General features: G+C 42.1%; 1 protein-coding gene across 3 annotated transcripts in view; it reads right to left on the bottom strand.

Moving 5' to 3' along the window:
• Nucleotides 1-441: 441 nt before the first annotated feature.
• Nucleotides 442-21,734, bottom strand: part of LOC121576449 (rab GTPase-activating protein 1-like) — a 193,104-nt gene continuing 171,811 nt past the window's right edge. For all 3 annotated transcript variants that reach the window (XM_041889596.1, XM_041889597.2, XM_041889598.2), the window contains 6 exons: nt 18,149-18,241; nt 10,528-10,743; nt 10,314-10,397; nt 9,778-9,849; nt 4,467-4,664; nt 442-3,395 (listed from right to left, as the gene is read on the bottom strand). In XM_041889596.1, the coding sequence (XP_041745530.1) occupies nt 3,246-3,395; nt 4,467-4,664; nt 9,778-9,849; nt 10,314-10,397; nt 10,528-10,743; nt 18,149-18,241 (813 nt within the window). In that variant the 3' untranslated portion in view covers nt 442-3,245. The remainder of the gene's footprint in view (nt 3,396-4,466; nt 4,665-9,777; nt 9,850-10,313; nt 10,398-10,527; nt 10,744-18,148; nt 18,242-21,734) is intronic.

Below are 21,734 nucleotides of genomic sequence, written 5' to 3'. Positions count from 1 at the left end.
TTGGGGGGGTGTAGTTGACAATTGTGTTTGTTTTGTAGTTTCTGTTTCACGTTTTTCATTCCTTCAAATAATTGTAGCCTACCTCTGAAGGTGACATATTTTAGACAACATAAGATTGATTTAATGGTCATAAGAGGGGAATGTATTGGAGGTGTACAGGTCTATACATTTTGTATGTTTGATCATATCACAATAATCTAAATCAATTGGATTTGATTGTCTTGTATTCTACAGAAATATTTAACACAGAATCCATTCAAGATGGTAGTTGCTGTGTGATGACATAAAGGAATAAAACGTTTATTTAAAAGTCCAATATTATCCTGGAAGAGTTATATCCGTTTTTATAACAAACTGCCAATATGAGAATCTCGCCTCACACATACATTTCATTTGATTTAAGGAAAATAAAATAAACATTGAAAGTACAGTAAATCGGTGGACAGAGAACGGAATTTTATTGATGTACATCAGACGATTACTGTACAGAAAATACCATTAGAGTTAAAGCATGTCACAGATTCACATGGGAATGACGAGGAACATGGAAGGACAACTCCCCCATGTTGGAAACTAAAGCAGAACAACTGTTGAAGTATAGCATACTGTACAATATTGTGAATCTGAAGTTTTTTTGCATCGTTGTAGTTGGATTATAATTTGGCCGCTGTCTTCTCAGCAACAGAAAATTAGGAACAAAAGAAAGTAGGTTTGTTCTCTGAATAACTTAGAGTACAAATTAACATTTAAAATAGTGTTTAAAATATTGACGCAATGTTAGTGCACATAGCCAACATACACAGAGGCCTTGAACCTTGTAAAACTTGGTATGACCCTGGCTGAAGCGCACACAGCATGACACATATGAAAGACATACTGACTGACTGACTGTCCATAGAACACACCTAAAAACATGGCTGTGTCCTAATATTCTTAACTGGCTGCCTTATTTCTTTACCTTTACATTGTAATCACTGACAGGTGAAACACCTGGACAGACATCCATCATATTACTTTCAACTGTTGCGGTTTTTCAAATCAGTGGTCACAAAGGAAAGGAGACAAGGAAAGGAAGCAGGTTCAGACAAATTGGGACGTGACCCCCGGATCCATCTGTAGTGTCTCTGCCTACTCGCATCCTGCTCTTAAAATGGCGGACAGGAATGCCATAGCACAGGTGACAATCTTTTGAGAGTATAATATATCGAGATGGCTTTGTTCTGATTATTTCATTTACATAGTTCTGGGCCTTAGACAACAACAAGTCACTGCTTAGGAAGGCAGCCATGTGAAGAAACCATTTCAACTGGAACCAGTCAGTGCAGGACACACACATACAGGTATACAAACGGTCTCGGCCTTTGTCCGAAGGGTGAATCCAACGCTACGGTGCTTCTAATAGAGACGCCAAAGCGGTGGTTCTTGGCAGGTGTGTTGGAGCTATCTGCAGCACAAACATGCATTTATATGGCTCTAGAAAACGAGTGTAATGAGTGGGCTGCTATTAAAAGTATTTCCATTGTATGTTAATCCCCATGGCCATTGCTATTGAGAGTATTTCCAACATATGTTATACTGCATGGCCATTGAGTCTTTCCATCCTATGCTAACCCCCATGGGCACCTTGGCTTGGATAGACATTTTGGAATGTTCAACTACTTGTTGCACACCTCATCATGGTCTTGGTGCTTTGTCATAAGAATGACCTACCATTGTACCATTTCATTGGTTCATCATGACATTTCATATGCTATTGGGAGCCATGTCTGTTCTATACTCAACTACCGCACTTCACAAGTTATGGTTAGGTGAGTGTCAGGCTTTGTAAAGTAGCCGTTGGGCTGAGTTAAATGGAGACAGTTAAAGCAGCCAAGTAGCATAGAGGGAGTACTCCAATTACTGCGGACAATAGAAGAGAGATGGAGGAGCCCTTCATAAACCTTTATCATTCCATTAGAGTTAGTTTACCTCCTGTCTTTCAGATATCAGACAAATCTAGGATTGGATCATGCTATGCTCTGATCAATGGAAAGATCTGTGCAAAGACTTGAGTGACACACAACGACTTCAAGTTTGAATTTGACCTCAGTCCAGTGGAATAAGTAGCTCAGGAGGTACTAACCTGGTGGATAGGCTTTATGTATACTTTGCGTTATTAGCCTGGTTAAACCATATTGAAGACTGCGCTGTACCTTTATAACAATGGTGAGCCCAGTGTTCAGTCTGGTTTAACCAGGCTATGGTGTTATAGAAGCAGGAATGAAAGTCGAGTTGGAATGTCACTTTGGTTCTCCCGACATTTGAACTTGATCCAGACCTTTCACACTGTGCTTAATTACGTCGACACTGAAATGACATTCAAATTCCAAACGGTAAAAAAAAAATCAGAGCACTTCTTCTTTCTTATTTGTTTTAGAACTGTACAAGATTAAAAATGATCAATTATTAGTTATACATATTTATAGGACAACCTAGTTTACGTAATATTACTATAAAGAAAAACAAGATTTAGTTTTTAGATTGTGAATGCAGTATGCCCTTTCAGAATGCCGTAGAGATGTGTTATGCTGAAGATGTTTGTTGTAGTAGTTGTCTTTTGTAAGCAGCAAATACGTATTCCTAGCCTGTCAACTACTGCCGGTAGCTGTTGTGTGATCCTTACAAGTCAGGGTCAAGACTGCTTGAGCACTTAGATTTCTGATAATATCCGTTAGCCACGTATCCTGCTGATAGGCTACATATTTTAGATCACTCAGCAGTAGCAATATATAACAGTGGGCAGAGCTGTTTTATTGAATGTCCACTGTGGTATTATAAAGACCCACAGAGTTCCTATAGTACTCCGCTAACCTCTCACTTGAAAGACAAAATGATTGGCTTTTTGAAGACAACAGGGAGCCCAGCCAACAGTGTAAATGACAACCCACACTAGATATACCAGTCATTCTCCATCTTGGTTCCACACAACACGAATGACGACACGTCATTTTCATCAAAGCTCTAGTGAAGAAGGGTTGTTGGCTGGTCCAGTGGAAAAGTGGGTGAGCTTGAGAGAGAGGAAGATGCGTAAGAGGGCTGACTTTGTTCTGTGGCTATCCCCTCCCCCTCCCCTCCACCCCTGGAAAGGGAATAGTGCATTGTCTCAGGTGTTATTCAGATAGTGTTCATAAGCTCTCTTGTGCATACTGTAGACTCTTCTCCGGACCTCCAGATCCCCCCCCAGCCAGGGTGGTCTGTGTAGGGGCCTACGGGGGCCCATCTTTGGGGGAGGAGGGGGGCTGGGACTGGGAGGTGCTGGCCCCGGAGCTCTTCAGGGAGCCCAGGGTCTTGCTGAACCATGAATTTTTGGCCGCTTGGATCTCGTTCATCAGGACGCCTCTCTGGTGCTCCAACTCCTGAGGATGGACAGAACAAAGGAATAAACAGTCACCATAGCAACATGAACAGTCAGCCACCATAATAATCATTGATATTAGTCACCATAGCAAGCATGAACAGCCAGTCACCATAATAAATCCTGAATATTAGTCACCATAGCAACATGAACAGTCAGCCACCATAATAATCATCAATATTAGTCACTACAGCAACATGAAGTCAGCCACCATAATAATCATCAATATTAGTCACCATAGCAACATGAACAGTCAGCCACCATAATAAACATCAATATTAGTCACCATAGCAACATGAAGTCAGCCACCATAATAATGAATAGTCATCGTGATAATCATGAATAGTCAAAAAGGGATGGAACATAAAAGCAGCACATCCAATGGCTTGAACAAAAGGTGTGTATGATGTGTACTACTTTATTATACTACACTGGGTGAGAGTGTGTGTTCCTGTGTGTGTTCCTGTGTTTTAGTGTGTGTTTTAGTGTGTGTTCCTGTGTGTGTTCCTGTGTTTTAGTGTGTGTTCCTGTGTTTTAGTGTGTGCGTGCATGTGTTTCTGTGTGTGCGTGTGTTTCTGTGTGTGTGTGTTTCTGTGTGTTTGTGTGTGTGTGCATGTGTTTCTGCGTGCGTGTGTGTATGTGTTTCTGTGTGTGTGTGTGTTTCTGTGTGTGTGTGTGTTTCTGTGTGTGTGTCTGTGTGTGTGTGTGTGTGTGTGTTTCTGTGTGTGTGTGTTTCTGTGTGGTGTGTTTATGTGTGTTTTAGTGTGTGCATGTGTTTCTGTGTGTGTGTGTGTTTCTGTGTGTTTGTGTGTGTGTGCATGTGTTTCTGTGTGTGTGTGTGTTTCTGTGTGTTTGTGTGTGTGTGCATGTGTTTCTGCGTGCGTGTGTGTATGTGTTTCTGTGTGTGTATGTGTTTCTGTGTGTGTGTGTTTCTGTGTGTGTGTCTGCGTGTGTGTGTGTATGTGTTTCTGTGTGTGTATGTGTTTCTGCGTGTGTGTTTTTCTGTTTGTGTGTGTGCGCGAGTCTGTGTGTGTGTGTGTGTGTGTGCTTCTTATCCTCCATGGTATCTGACCTGGATCTTGCACTTGGCCTCTACCAGCTGTAGTTTGGTCTGGGCCAGCTCTAGCTCCAGTTCTCTGAGCTGGGCCTTCAGGGAGTCCTTCTCCTCATCTAGCTCACTGTCCCTGTTGTCTCTGCTGGGAGGGGGCATCTGGAGAGCCCCTTCTTTACTGAACACCTCCCTGCAGCGCTCACACGCCATCACCTTACTCTGCAGAGAGGGAGGCAGGAAGGGGGAGAGAGAGAGAAACACATATACCAGGTTAATCTACTGTATGTACACTACATGACCAAAAGTATGTGGACACCTGCTCGCCGAACATCTCATTCCAAAATCACGGGCATTAATATGGAGTTGGTCCCCACTTTGCTGCTATAACAGCCTCCACTCTTCTGGGAAGGCTTTTCACTAGATGTTGGAACATTGCTGCGGGGACTTGCTTCCATTCAGCCACAAGAGCATTGGTGAGGTCGGGGACTGATGTTGGGCGATTAGGCCTGGCTCGCAGTCGGCATTCCAATTCATCCCAAAGGTGTTCGATGGGGTTGAGGTCAGGGCTCTGTGCAGGCCAGTCAAGTTCTTCCACACCGATCTCGACAAAGCATTTCTGTATGGACCTCGTTTGTGCACAGGGGCATTGTCATGCTGAAACAGGAAAGGGCCTTCCCCTGGCATCCGCCAAACCCAGATTAGTCCGTCAGACTGCCAGATGGTAAAGCGTGATTCATCACTCCAGAGAACGCATTTCCACTGCTCCAGAATCCAATGGCGGCGAGCTTTACACCACTCTAGTCGATGCTTGGCATTGCGATCTTAGGCCTGTGTGCGGCTGCTCGGCCATGGAAACCCATTTCGGGAGGACGAACAGTTCTTGTGCTGATGTTGCTTCCAGTTTGGGACTCGGTTGTGAGTGTTGCAACCGAGGACAGATAATTTTTACGCACTTCAGCAGTCCCTTTCTGTGTGCTTGTGTGGCCTACCACTTCACGGCTAAGCCATTGTTGCTCCTAGACATTTCCACTTCACAATAACAGCACTTACAGTTGACCGGGGCAGCTCTAGCAGGGCAGAAATGACTTGTTAGAAATGTTTTTTACACCTGCCAGCAACGAGTGTGGCTGAAATAGCCGATTCCACTAATTTGAAGTGGTGTCCACATACTTTTGTATATATGTATGTGTATATGCATATGCAACATAAAGACTATATATAAAGTATGTATACACAACATAAAGACTATATATAAAGTATGTATACGCAACATAAAGACTATATATAAAGTATGTATACGCAACATAAAGACTATATATAAAGTATGTATACACAACATAAAGACTATATAAAAAGTATGTATACGCAACATAAAGACTATATATAAAGTATGTATACGCAACATAAAGACTATATATAAAGTATGTATACGCAACATAAAGACTATATATAAAGTATGTATACGCAACATAAAGACTATATATAAAGTATGTATACACAACATAAAGACTATATATAAAGTATGTATACGCAACATAAAGACTATATAAAAAGTATGTATACGCAACATAAAGACTATATATAAAGTATGTATACACAACATAAAGACTATATATAAAGTATGTATACGCAACATAAAGACTATATATAAAGTATGTATACACATTATAAAGACTATATATAAAGTATGTATACGCAACATAAAGACTATATATAAAGTATGTATACGCAACATAAAGACTATATATAAAGTATGTATACGCAACATAAAGACTATAAAGTATACACAACATAAAGACTATATAAAAAGTATGTATACACAACATAAAGACTATATATATAGTATTTATACACAACATAAAGACTATATATATAGTATGTATACACAACATAAAGACTATATACAGGTAAAAGTCAGTAAATTAGAATATTTTGAAAAACTTGATTTATTTCAGTAATTGCATTCAAAAGGTGTAACTTGTACATTATATTTATTCATTGCACACAGACTGATGCATTCAAATGTTTATTTCATTTAATTTTGATGATTTGAAGTGGCAACAAATGAAAATCCAAAATTCCGTGTGTCACAAAATTAGAATATTACTTAAGGCTAATACAAAAAAGGGATTTTTTAGAAATGTTGGCCAACTGAAAAGTATGAAAATGAAAAATATGAGCATGTACAATACTCAATACTTGGTTGGAGCTCCTTTTGCCTCAATTACTGCATTAATGCGGCGTGGCATGGAGTCGATGAGTTTCTGGCACTGCTCAGGTGTTATGAGAGCCCAGGTTGCTCTGATAGTGGCCTTCAACTCTTCTGCGTTGTTGGGTCTGGCATTCTGCATCTTCCTTTTCACAATACCCCACAGATTTTCTATGGGGCTAAGGTCAGGGGAGTTGGCTGGCCAATTTAGAACAGAAATACCATGGTCCGTAAACCAGGCACGGGTAGATTTTGCGCTGTGTGCAGGCGCCAAGTCCTGTTGGAACCTGAAATCTCCATCTCCATAGAGCAGGTCAGCAGCAGGAAGCATGAAGTGCTCTAAAACTTGCTGGTAGACGGCTGCGTTGACCCTGGATCTCAGGAAACAGAGTGGACCGACACCAGCAGATGACATGGCACCCCCAAACCATCACTGATGGTGGAAACTTTACACTAGACTTCAGGCAACGTGGATCCTGTGCCTCTCCTGTCTTCCTCCAGACTCTGGGACCTCGATTTCCAAAGGAAATGCAAAATTTGCTTTCGTCAGAAAACATGACTTTAGACCACTCAGCAGCAGTCCAGCTCTTTTTTTCCTTAGCCCAGGTGAGACGCTTTCGCGCTGTTTCTTGGTCAACAGTGGCTTGACACGAGGTATGCGGCAGTTGAAACCCATGTCTTTCAAGCGTCTCTTGGTGGTGGATCTTGAAGCCCTGACTCCAGCAGCTGTCCACTCCTTGTGAATCTCCCCACATTTTTGAATGGGTTTTTTTCACAATCTTGACTAGGGCGCGGTGATCCCTATCGCTTGTACACTTTTTCTGACCACAGTTTTTCCTTCCCTTTGCCTCTCTATTAATGTGTTTGGACACAGAGCTCTGAGAACAGCCAGCCTCTTCTGCAATAACCTTTTGTGTCTTTCCCTCCTTGTGCAATGTGTCGATGGTCGCCTTTTGGACAGCTGTCAAATCTGAAGTCTTCCCCATGTTTGTGTAGGCTTCAGAACTGGACTGAGAGACCATTTAAAGCCCTTTGCAGGTGTTTTGAGTTAATCAGCTGATTAGTTTGTGGCACCAGGTGTCTTCAAAATGTAACCCTTACACAATATTCTAATTTTGTGACACACGGAATTTTGGATTTTCATTTGTTGCCACTTCAAATCATCAAAATTAAATGAAATAAACATTTGAATGCATCAGTCTGTGTGCAATGAATAAATATAATGTACAAGTTACACCTTTTGAATGCAATTACTGAAATAAATCAAGTTTTTCAAAATATTCTAATTTACTGACTTTTACCTGTATATATAGTATGTATACGCAACATAAAGACTATATATAAAGTATGTATACACATTATAAAGACTATATATAAAGTATGTATACGCAACATAAAGACTATATATAAAGTATGTATACGCAACATAAAGACTATATATATAGTATTTATACACAACATAAAGACTATATATATAGTATGTATACGCAACATAAAGACTATATATAAAGTATGTATACACAACATAAAGACTATATATAAAGTATGTATACGCAACATAAAGACTATATATAAAGTATGTATATGCAACATAAAGACTATATATAAAGTATGTATACGCAACATAAAGACTATAAAGTATGTATACACAACATAAAGACTATATATAAAGTATATATACGCAACATAAAGACTATATATATAGTATGTATACACAACATAAAGACTATATATAAAGTATGTATACGCAACATAAAGACTATATATAAAGTATGTATACGCAACATAAAGACTATATATAAAGTATGTATACGCAACATAAAGACTATATATAAAGTATGTATACGCAACATACATACTATATATATAGTCTTTATGTTGCGTATACATACTTTATAGTCTTTATGTTGCGTATACATAGTATTTTATTGTTACTGGTTGGTAGGTGATCAAATACTTATGTCATGCAATAAAATGCAAATTAATTACTAAGAAATCATACAATGTGATTTTCTGGATACACTGCCGACCTGCAAAATCGGCAGTGTATCAAATACTTGTTCTCCCCACTGTATCTAGTGATGGGCTTGTATCTAGTTACGGGCTTGTATCTAGTGATGGGCTTGTATCTAGAGATGGGCTTGTATCTAATGATGGGCTTGTATCTAGTTACGGGCTTGTATCTAGTGATGGGCTTGTATCTAGTTACGGGCTTGTATCTAGTTACGGGCTTGTATCTAGTTACGGGCTTGTATCTAGTTACGGGCTTGGATCTAGTGATGGGCTTGTATCTAGTGATGGGCTTGTATCTAGGGACGGGCTTGTATCTAGGGACGGGCTTGTATCTAGGGACGGGCTTGTATCTAGTGATACAAGTCTAGTGATGGGTTTGGATCTAGTGATGGGCTTGGATCTAGTTACGGGCTTGTATCTAGTTACGGGCTTGTATCTAGGGACAGGCTTGTATCTAGGGACGGGCTTGTATCTAGTGATGGGCTTGTATCTAGTGATACAAGTCTAGTGATGGGTTTGGATCTAGTGATGGGCTTGGATCTAGTTATGGGCTTGTATCTAGTTACGGGCTTGTATCTAGGGACAGGCTTGTATCTAGGGACGGGCTTGTATCTAGTGATGGGCTTGTATCTAGTGATGGGCTTGTATTTAATAATAATATAAATAATATGCCATTTAGCAGACGCTTTTATCCAAAGCGACTTACAGTCATGTGTGCATACATTTTTGTGTATGGGTGGTCCCGGGGATCGAACCCACTACCTTGGCGTTACAAGCGCCGTGCTCTACCAGCTGAGCTACAGAGGACCCTAGTGATGGGCTTGTATCTAGTGATACAAGTCTAGTGATGGGCTTGGATCTAGTGATGGGCTTGTATCTAGTGATGGGCTTGTATCTAGTGATACAAGTCTAGTGATGGGCTTGGATCTAGTGATGGGCTTGTATCTAGTGATGGGCTTGTATCTAGTGATACAAGTCTAGTGATGGGCTTGGATCTAGTGATGGGCTTGGATCTAGTGATGGGCTTGTATCCTAACACTGTACTAGAACCCTTCATCATACCACCTAATAATAATTACATGACAGACGCCAACACAGATCTTGTCCTACCTTGATGATGTCCAGCTCCTCCTTGGTGGCAGCCTGCTGCTTCTCTAGCCTGGTGCTGAGATGAGAACAGATCTGGGAACACACAGGAGGACTGCATGTTTACAAAGCTATTACGTATTACCTAGACAGGTTCAGTGACCTTTCAGATACACCTGAACACCAGAACATACAGAATATGCATCTCAATTAGGATTTAATGGGATTTTAGGGACATAGTAGGATTAGGATTATTGTCCCGAGGGGAAATGTGTCTTGGACATGAAATAGTGCTGCTGCTTCCACATAGAATATCACAGGTTAAAAACATACATCATCAACATACATCATACACCGATCTCCCCACCCACACAATGCTCATCAGCTCCTGGCAAGGTAAATCAATGCATTAAATGCACCAAAGGTAATGACAGTAAAATTGTGGAATCAAAAAAGTAACTATAAACCAGCTTTATGGTGTAACCTGGGTCTAAAAGGTAAGGTAACGGGGTTAGAACCATACACACACTGCTCTCCTCTCTTATGTCTCTGGATCCTACCTGTTTGTATTCAGCGATGATAGCCGTAGTCTTCTTGATCTCTGACTCAGCTTTCTCCAGCTCTCTCCTGAACACCTCTTTAATCTGGACAGACAGGGCAAGATCGCAACCACACATTAGCTATGATCGTAAAACCCTTGCTACTTCGGTCATTTGGGCTGCGTCCCAACACTTCTCCCGAAGCACTTGCACGTGTGTGACTGAGCTGTGTAACCTGTGCTGTCTCCTCCGCCTGCCTCCGCTTCTCCTCCTCAGTCTCCACCAGGCGTTGTTTGGTGCAGAGCAGCTCCTTGTTCAGCACGTCTGCCTTGTCCTCCGCCTGGTCCAGGTCGGTCCGCAGGGCGATCTTGCTGGTCACCAGCTCATGGGCCAGGTCATCGTTCTCCTGCTCCAGCCGCATGCTGGCCTCCTGCAGCCGACGGTTCTCTCTCTGTGGGCAGCAACACACACACATTACATTTTAGTCATTTAGCGTTCATCTTAAGATAGCTGGGTGAGACAATCACATATCACAGCCGTAGCCAGTACATTTTCCATAAAAAAAAGTATGTATACACACACACACACACACACTAGTGATGTGCGGGTTGACTCATAACCCGCGGGCGGGTTTAGGGTCATGAAATATTGTGTGGATGAAGTGTGAAATCCACAAATGTCTAATTCTTGTGCAGTTCATATCTACAGGCTACATGGAGGTTTTTCTTTCATTCTTGGTATCTGGCGTTAGCATGTAGCCTAACCTATTGGTATCTGGCGTTAGCATGTAGCCTAACCTATTGGTATCTGGCGTTAGCATGTAGCCTAACCTATTGGTATCTGGCGTTAGCATGTAGCCTAACCTATAGGGCCTAACTGTAGCATGCCAAATACACACCAACTGACAAATGCTTTTGGAAACGTGGGCAGAAAAAGTTAACGGCGATCCACTGAGGCAAAACGGGCAATGTCGGAGTTTAATTAATATGAGGAAAACTGTGCAATGGAGAGTTGAAAATAAATAGAAGTGAGGGTCAGAACAGTAGTCTAATGTTATAGAAGGGAGGGCCAGAACAGTAGTCTAATGTTATAGAAGGGAGGGTTAGAACAGTAATCTAATGTTATAGAAGGGAGGGCCAGAACAGTAGTCTAATGTTATAGAAGGGAGGGTTAGAACAGTAATCTAATGTTATAGAAGGGAGGGCCAGAACAGTAGTCTAATGTTATAGAAGGGAGGGTTAGAACAGTAGTCTAATGTTATAGAAGGGAGGGTCAGAACAGTAGTGTAATGTTATAGAAAGGAGGGTCAGAACAGTAGTCTAATGTTATAGAAGGGAGGGTCAGAACAGTAGTCTAATGTTATAGAAAGGAGGGTCAGAACAGTAGTCTAATGTTATAGAAGGGAGGGTCAGAACAGTAGTCTAATGTTATAGAAGGGAGGGCCAGAACAGTAGTGTAATGTTATAGAAGGGAGGGTCAGAACAGTAGTGTAATGTTATAGAAGGGAGGGTCAGAACAGTAGTGTAATGTTATAGAAGGGAGTGTCAGAACAGTAGTCTAATGTTATAGAAGGGAGGGCCAGAACAGTAGTCTAATGTTATAGAAGGGAGTGTCAGAACAGTAGTCTAATGTTATAGAAGGGAGGGCCAGAACAGTAGTGTAATGTTATAGAAGGGAGGGTCAGAACAGTAGTGTAATGTTATAGAAGGGAGGGTCAGAACAGTAGTGTAATGTTATAGAAGGGAGTGTCAGAACAGTAGTCTAATGTTATAGAAGGGAGGGTCAGAACAGTAGTCTAATGTTATAGAAGGGAGGGCCAGAACAGTAGTCTAATGTTATAGAAGGGAGGGCCAGAACAGTAGTCTAATGTTATAGAAGGGAGGGTCAGAACAGTAGTGTAATGTTATAGAAGGGAGGGCCAGAACAGTAGTCTAATGTTATAGAAGGGAGGGTCAGAACAGTAGTCTAATGTTTGGTGAAGTGGTAAAAGAGGATGATAGCAGTGCCGGCTATGTTACGTGTGATGAGATACACAAATTAAACAGTCACAACCCACTGGGCACAGAGAAACGGTTCAGATGGGTTAAATGGGATAGTAGCCTAATGGAAATCTGGACAACGACTGTAGGTCTATAACCTCTCACATAGCCTAATATAATGTTAACTCCTGCAGAATTCAGCATTTCTTGCAGTAAAGTGATACACCAAATATACATTTTGACTTGGAAACAGGAGTGGAGAAATATTCTTTATTTATTTCAGCATCTTGAGAGAATGAATGCGCAGTTAGGGGCAGTCTATCTTTATCAGCATCATAAAAGCTGATAGTATTTGAAACGCATAAAATATGCATCAAGCCAAACTGAAATCTTATCAAAAACATGTTAGGTCGTTTTAACAGCTTTTAATTTCCTTAATTTGCGGGTTAGGGTCAGATGCGGGCCTCAGATTGCGGGAGGGTGTGGGTGAACAAACAGCTGACCCACGCATCACTAACACACACCCCCACACATTATAAGACCATGTTCAGTATGCGGAGAAACAAACTTACACAACTTGTTCTGCAAAATTAGCGACAGTTCATTTGCTGTACGCGCACAGCAAGCAGGGGGTACAACTAATCACCTCAAACAACCCCAAACCAGAAAATACAACCCCAAACAAAAATAAACGCAACATGCAACAATTTCAAAGATTTTACTGAGTTACAGTTCATTTAAGGAAATCATTAGGTCCTAATCTATGAATTTCACGTGATTTGGAATACAGATATGCATCTGTTGGTCACAGATACCATTAAAGAAAGGTAAGGCGTGGATCAGAAAACCAGTCAGTATCTGGTGTGACCATTTGCCTCATGCAGCGCGACACATCTCCTTCACATAGAGTTGATCAGGCTGTTGATTGTGGCCTGTGGAATGTTGTCCCACTCCTCTTCAATGGCTGTGAAAAGTTGCTGGATATTGGCGGGAACTGGAACACGCTGTCGTACACGTTGATCCGGAGCATCCCAAACCTGCTCTGGTGGACATTCCTGCAGTCAGCATGCCAATTGCACGCTCCCTCAAAACTTGAGACATCTGTGGCATTGTGTTGTGTGACAAAACTGTACATTTTAGAGTGGCCTTTTATTGTCCCCAGCACAAGGTGTTATGATCATGCTGTTTAATCAGCTTCTTGATATGCCACACCTGTCAGGTGGATGGATTATCTTGGCTAACGAGAAACGCTCACTAACAGGGATGTAAACACATTTGTGCACAACATTTGAGAGAAATACGTTTTTTGTGCGTATTAAACATTTCTGGGATCTTTTATTTCAGCTCATGAAACCAACACTTGACATATGGCGTTTATATTTTTGTTCAGTATAGATTAAAGGAGTAACTCTGGTAGGCCTAAAACATTCTTCCTCAACTCAAGTTCAACTGTCGGAGTCAGTTGGCGCTCTGGTGCGCACTGCCTTCATATGCCTGCAGCCTAGCTAAGCCTAATAACAACCATACCACACCAAACCTTCACAAACGTTTCCTAGCTTATTAGGGTAATATCAAAAGTAAGTCAAGTCATTGTTTATAGGGAAAATACCAACATGTTATAATATTGCGGCATTAAATGAAGTTTTGCATCTCGCCCTCTTTGGTTTTTCCTTTTCATGGTTTGAGTGCGAGTAGCCATATAGTAGGCCTAGCGGTAATTCTATTATATTGAAGTAAACACAACATTACAGTTGGAACTTCATTTGGCCAAAGAAAATGGCTTCACAGAATGAAACAAAACACTTGACAGCAATAAGCTAATGATGTTTACTTTTAACCTATCTTAAACTAATTACGGAGCACAAAATTAAGACAGTTCAAACTTAATTTGTCTCAACAAAATGAAACAAAACACTTTTGCATATTTAAAGAACTGGTTTATATTCTTAAATAGGCCTACAATAATAATAATGATATACAATAATAATAATAATGATAAAACAAATAATAAACACAAAAATAAATAAATACAAGTCAGAAAATTGCATCAAACCTGAATAGCGAGTTGCACACAGTCCATTTGGCCGGGCCAACGTTCTTCTCATCTTTGTCCACTACAATATTAACTTGTCCCCGAGGACATTCCCCTTGTCGGTTTCTTTTCAATGTACTTATTCTCCTCTAACTTTAGTTTTATTTAAATGAAAAATGCCTCCATCTTCGCAGTCAACAGTAGCCTAGGTCAAGGCTCCTTTCACTCTCTCTCCTCAGCAGCAGGCGCACGCGAGGTGAGCAGCCGGAACCAGTTTCAGCTGGACATATGCTAGACGTTTTACTGAGTTGCAATTGGCTGACACATAACAAGTTCACACAGTTCTCATCACCTCACACACTTTAAATTAACAGAAACGGGCCCAAATCGGGTTGGTAAATACATTATAATTGCACATACTGAGACCTGTGGCAATTATATCAGACTTGACCCGGATCTAAGACAAAAGTCAGATTTTAGGACCCGGACCAGCTCGGGAACAGGGTCAGATGTCGGAATTTCAGGTCTGTTGGACCCGTGAAGACCTCTACCTTACAGTCTCTCCATCCAAACAACAACAAACTTGCAAACGAGCTGCTCTTTAAAACATTTGTCAGTAATATTTTTTACATAGTGGCTGTGTGACTGGGCTGCTATGGAGGACAGCTGTCTCCATGTGAACTACAATCCCCACGCTCTGTTTAACGTTTAGAAACGTTATTAATCCTCGCTAGTGGTACGGTTTTGGAAGCCTTTGGAACTTAAAGGAAGATTCAGCCATTTTTAATGTTATATCGTATTTCTGCATCTCTGAGCGAGTTCTATCGATTCCCGGGGTAATTTCATGTTTTCATGCGTATTTGAGCTATTTGCCGTTCAAGCAGGCAGAAAAACAGCCGGTATGACATCATACATCCAAACTCGTCATACCGGCTGTATGTCTGCCTGCTTGAACGGCAAATAGCTAAGAATGTCTACATTAAGGTTTATGGAAACAATCTGTTCCCCAAGTACTGGCAGAGGTGGTTATGTAAAAACACCTATGCAAAATGTAACCCCTCTCCGTCCCCAAGTGTCACCCCCGTCGCCCACATACACAGCAGCTGAGGTCCCTGGAGGTGCCATGGCGATGTCCACCTACTTGCCCTTCAGCATGGGCATCATGGCCCCCAGCACATATTTACATTTTTACATTTTAGTCATTTAGCAGACGCTCTTATCCAGAGCGACTTACAGTTAGTGAGTGCATAAATTTTCATACTGGCCCCCCTGTGGGAAACGAACCCACAACCCTGGCGTTGCAAGCGCCATGCTCTACCAACTGAGCTACACGGGGCCTAGACATTCTAATGTCTCCCCCTCTCTTTCTCTCTCTCTTCTCTCTCCATTTCTACTGCTGTAGGAGGCATTGAAGATGAACAAGGCAGCGTTCAAGACGGTGCTGTGACAGCTCATCTACAGCCCCAGTGATGTGGATGACGACAGACAATGAAAGAGCTCAGAGAGACCCAAGTCAGCCGGTCGCCACTCAAATGAATGGTTCTACAAAGACCCCAAGGATGAGACAGTGTAAAAGAGAGAGACTGGCTTTTCCCTGGCACGTACTTTATTTATTTACTTACGGTACTGACTGCCCAAACACCTGGATCCACAGGTCTAAAGTAAATCGATCTTTGATTAGAGGGAATGCTTGACAACCAGCATACAATGCAGTATTTTCTTTGATGTCTTTCCCTGATGGCGCACACCTTGATAGCACGATGGATACGGAATACATCAGGAATATGTCGTAAAGAGAATTTGCTCATTGTCAAAACGTAGCCGAGGCGTCAGCCTACGTTCTACATTGGCATATGTAGGCCAGGGATCAACATCTCGGTGACATCTTGCAAATGTGCAAAAAGTCTTTAGAATACATATTGCCAACTCAAATGTACATGTCCGAAGACGTTGTGCGCGCATACTGGGTTGAGGCTGCACAGCCAACTGGCACCACTGTTTGCAAGCCTGGAATGTGAATTTTAGAGAACCAGGGTGTTATGCTGATTATGAGGATGGAGGTTGTGAGGGTGTTATATTATGCAAATGCAGTTTTTAATAAGAAATATATATTTCAAAATGTCAGATCCAGTCTGAAAACTGTCCCATAGACATCTACATGCCCGTTCACTGTTTACAGGACGTCAACTATCCGGAATAATGCTACTGCGGCTGAACAAGAAATGTTCCACTGCACCAGGGGACAGAAGGACGAAAACATGGACACCTTTACTCAACTTCAAAGGCATCCCATGTTTGCTTCATGCACCATTAAGCTATATCATCCTACAAAATAAAGTGATTGTACATGCTCTGTTTTCTTTACATTAGTAAATGTTGCATTAGATCAGGGGTGTCAAACTCAATTCCTGGAGGGCTGTGCGTCTGCTGGTTTTGGTTATTTCATTTCAATTTGTGTAGAATTAAGACCTAGACAACCAGCTGAGAGGAGTTCCTAACAAAATCAATGTTTACTTCTAGCATTTTCAAACTTGGGGGGCAGGGAAGAAACTTGCCAGTGAGTATGGTTAGTACAGTATCTAGCTACAGTAGAATGCATGGGTGATTGGCTTTGGTCTATGTAAAAAAAGATACATCCAAGTCCCAAGAAGAAAAATGAATAACTTCAGTGAAGGGAAATGTTTAGCCTGTAGTAGAGCTAGCTAACTAATAACCAACACATAAAATGTATTAGCAAGCCCATTACTAATGGCTAGTGAGCAAGCTAAAGCTATTAGCTGGCTAGCTAGCTGGATGTCTAAGTTACTATGGGCTGAACAATGCTAGGTAACTAACTAGCAGTCACTTGAAGATAGTAACGTTTTACAGGTTGCAGTCATCTAATATGTCCCTCCTTTTAGTGTAGAAGGGTTATAACATTTTGAAAATGTATATAATGATTTATGCGGCATAATTATAATGAGGATGTGGTGTTCCTCATCTCATTCCAGGGGTGACTGCCAGTCGTTCTCCCCTGATTAGCATAGCTATATGCGTGCGCATTGGGTCCGTCTCTATGTTTCAGAGGGGAATATTTTTAATAAGCAATTTAAGCCCTGCCTACCCAAAAGTGTGATTTGTTGGGAGAGTTGTCTGTCTGAAGAGAACCCTGCCCAGATTTTTCCCCATTTGGAAAAGTCAGAGAAAAGCTGAAGGATTACGTACTGTAGCTCCAAGGTCGGGGATATCTGAGACTAACTGGATGAGGTTGTATTGGATTACATTATTCAGAATCATCCCTATGAATCTTAACATAATTCCAATAGTGAGAGGGGAAAGCTGTTTTCTCTTCCATATCTTTGACCAGCAAAAGTCTACGGCTTCCACTCATAACAACAACAAAAAAGTGATTTCCCTTTCTCTCCACTGTGGGTGTGCCTTGCGTAGTCTGCCATGATCAGCACAGCGTTCTACAAGACCTGAGCCGAGACTGGAGGGAGGGGGTGGGACAGGCGTCTACTGGGAAGGATATCAGTGTTTCCCCTAGGTGTTGTTTCTTAAGCGGAATACCAAAGACTTCCGAAGTATCATCTATATTTTACAAAAAACCCTTTTTTCAGAGGTCCAATTCTCGAGGTATACAAGCACAGTGAGGGGGCCTGCCTAAGTAACTCTAGCTATGGGAAACACTGGGGTAATTTTAGTGGCTGAATGGGGCGTAAGCAGAAGTGAGGCCCCTACTCACAACTACCGATACAGGGTCAGATATTATGTCATCTGCCTAACAGTTTAAGTCAGATTGGGGGTAGAGTAAACTGAATCTGGAGTAGTGGTTAAGACACGATTGTGGGTAGTCTGTTTCTTACCTGGTAGCGGTCGATGGGGTCCTCCTGCTGCAGCTGGCTCTCTCTCAGGCTCTGGTACTCCTTCTCAAACTTCTTCAGCTTCTTGGTGGGAACCTGGAGGGGTGACAGGAGAGGAGAGTTGAGTCAGTGTTGTTGGATGGAATGGTCTTTAAAAAATGCAACCACAGCCATGTTGGGTCTATGATAACAGTTTGCGTTCCAAAGTGTGAAAGAGCTTCTAAACCACTAGATGGCAATGGGGAGACAAACAGAGCTAAATCAGACTGTTCCTTTTCTCCAAATGGATGTAATGGAAAGTTAGGGTTACTGAGATCTTTGTGAGCTTGTGATGTAGAAACCTAACTGAAGGCAAAACTAGGGTTTCCACAGCATATCTTCTTACTTTCATCACCACACTGATGGAACAGAAACAGAACAGTATCAGTATAAACATTCCTCTTAGATCTGCATCAATGTACACCTACCTGTTCACTATTGCTTTTACTAGAGACATGTATTAACTGTTACATGCCTTGGCACAAAATGGCTGCCGCCTGTGTCTCCTGAGATCGTTGACATCACACAACCCCCAAAGACACACCTCAAAACCCTACTACTCTGTGCAGAGAACACATTTACATAATGTACACTTGTTCATTTACATTCTAGCTAACCACTCTAGCCTAATTTTTCCAGCACAACAAACACAGCAGGAGCTGAACAACAGGCAGTACAAGTATCATGAACAAAGCCAAAAGCCAGAACTACCAAGATACCCTAATGCCAAAACACGGGTGTTAAGGTAAATATACACCTGCACAGTAGTGAGTTAAAACTTCAAAACATGACAACACATTTGGTCAAGGCTCTCTATGCCAGCCAGATCTGTGCCTAAGGAAATTGTATCCTAGGGTGGATCAGCCCTTGGTGTTGCCATGGCAGCTGCTGCTAGGATGTAGATTACAGGTTTGTCTGGGGCAAAACAAGCCACAGAGGGGAGGGGCATTGTTAATGGATACAGCCACCAGAGGCCCCTACGGGAGAGAGAGAGGGGGGCAGAGCTCACCGGCTGATACCACCAGAGATAAAAGCTCATGGACGAGAAGGAGGGTGAACGAGGTAAATGGGAGCTCACTGTTTGAGGAAGAAAGAAGGGGAAGGAAGAGAAAGAGCAGAGAAAGAAGAGAGGAAGATAGGAGTTCACTGGCTGAGAAAGAGGGAAGACAGAGGGGGATGAGTAAAAGAGAAAGGGCAGAGACAGAAGAGAGGAAGATAGGAGTTCACTGGCTGAGAGTGAGATGAGAGAGAGGAAGATAGGAGTTCACTGGCTGAGAGTGAGATGAGAGAGAGGAAGATAGGAGTTCACTGGCTGAGAGTGAGATGAGATAGAGGAAGATAGGAGTTCACTGGCTGAGAGTGAGATGAGATAGAGGAAGATAGGAGTTCACTGGCTGAGAGTGAGATGAGAGAGAGGAAGATAGGAGTTCACTGGCTGAGATGAGAGAGAGGAAGATAGGAGTTCACTGGCTGAGATGAGAGAGAGGAAGATAGGAGTTCACTGGCTGAGAGTGAGATGAGAGAGAGGAAGATAGGAGTTCACTGGCTGAGAGTGAGATGAGAGAGAGGAAGATAGGAGTTCACTGGCTGAGAGTGAGATGAGAGAGAGAGAAAGAGAGCGGTGATAGAGAGAGTGAGATGAGAGAGAGAAAGAGAGCAGTGATAGAGAGAGATGAGATGAGAGAGAGAAAGAGAGCGGTGATAGAGAGAGTGAGGTGAGAGAGAAAGAGAGCGGTGAGAGAGAGTGAGGTGAGAGAGAGAGAGAGCAGTGATAGAGAGAGTGAGATGAGAGAGAGAAAGAGAGCGGTGATAGAGAGAGTGAGGTGAGAGAGAAAGAGAGCGGTGATAGAGAGAGTGAGATAAGAGAGTGGTGATAGAGAGAGTGAGGTGAGAGAGAGAAAGAGAGCAGTGATAGAGAGAGTGAGATGAGAGAGAGAAAGAGAGCGGTGATAGAGAGAGTGAGATGAGAGAGAGAAAGAGAGTGGTGATAGAGAGAGTGAGGTGAGAGAGAGAAAGAGAGCGGTGATAGAGAGAGTGAGGTGAGAGAGAAAGAGAGCGGTGATAGAGAGAGTGAGGTGAGAGAGAAAGAGAGCGGTGATAGAGAGAGTGAGATGAGAGAGAGAAAGAGAGAGTATGGGTGGGTTTCATGTGTTCACCATAGTTACACAGTGACTGGAGTTGTCAAGAGGCTCTCAAGGGCTCAGTCACACAATAGGAGCTGGTTGGGATGAAAACACTAGTTTGGGACAACTTACGTCCCATTGCCTTGTGTCATGAGAGATCAATGTTGTACATTTCCTGTATGGAATGTAGTAAAAAGATGTTGCATACTGTACTAGGTTTATAATGAGGATACTAAACAGCCTGTTGCCTGGACATTATATTCTTTCTTCACTAGCCTGCCTAGCCATGCATAATGTACACCTGGCCCTTGCCCTGTGGGACCCAGGGGGCAAATATACCTCCCTTAGGTTATCAATTACCCACAACGCATCCCTACTACAAATACTCCATTGTTAGCAAGCCATCTTCCCATGTCGTTTGTTCTCAGCCTGATAGCATGCTAGGCCCAGTGTCTTAGAGCATATACGGACACCATGAACTCACCAGTCCTCATGTAATATATTATTACAGACAGGTAAGTAACAAGGCAGGAATCCATAGAAAGTTCTAGAAGCAGTCAACCCTGTTCCTTGCTGTATTTTGTAACATATAGGCTAATAGATGTGTGTGGTTGATAAGATAGCCTATCAGCATTGTTTACGCTCCACGACTGAACACAAGAGTGTGTGTGTGTGTTTAGGTGTGTGATGCCCTGGAAAGATACCAGCATTAGCTCTAGGAGGAGAGGGGAGAAGGGTAGAGAGAAGGTAGCCATTAGGGCCACGATGATACCAGTATCGCAATGCTCGTTTGTATCATGACAAGTAAACCAAAAAAAAGGAAGGAAAACAGCCCTAATGTTGGAAACAAACATCATTATGTTGTCATCCAGAGTCACATTTATTTATTTTCCAAGCTATAGCACACAATACTTTACATACAGCAGGTTTTTAAAGGACCAAAGAGTGTGGTCTGCTTCATGTTTTCATTTTTGCCATGGTATTGTCACAGCCCTAGCAGCCATTATCTGAAAACAACATGAAACGGAGAAAGAAAGAGAGAGAGAGATGTAGAGAAATAGAGAGAAAGAGAGACAGAGCCGGAATACTCCTGATGAAAGGACAGAGCTTTCATCTGAAAAGGAATATGCCATAGAAGCTTGTCCTGGTGTGTGTGTGTGTGTGTGTGTGTGAGAGAGAGAGTGAGTGAGTGAGAAAGAGAGAGAGCCAATGAGTAACCCAACCGTCTCTCGATGGGGGTGCTGTAAGGTGTGAAGTGACTTGCAAAAATGACCTGCAGAGGAAGAGCACGAGCCAAAAAACAAAACCACACTAAAAGCTTCCATACACCCTTTCAGTTCTGATTTCCGATGACAACATACTATGGAACCTTCTCGAAAAGAAGGCACTTGGTTTCCCCCTCCAGCCCACTCTCCCCCGTCCTCTTT

This window comes from Coregonus clupeaformis, chromosome 11 (assembly GCF_020615455.1).
Source record: "Coregonus clupeaformis isolate EN_2021a chromosome 11, ASM2061545v1, whole genome shotgun sequence".
NCBI classification, from domain to species: Eukaryota; Metazoa; Chordata; class Actinopteri; order Salmoniformes; family Salmonidae; genus Coregonus; species Coregonus clupeaformis.
This window is presented reverse-complemented; position numbering and strand designations above follow the sequence as displayed.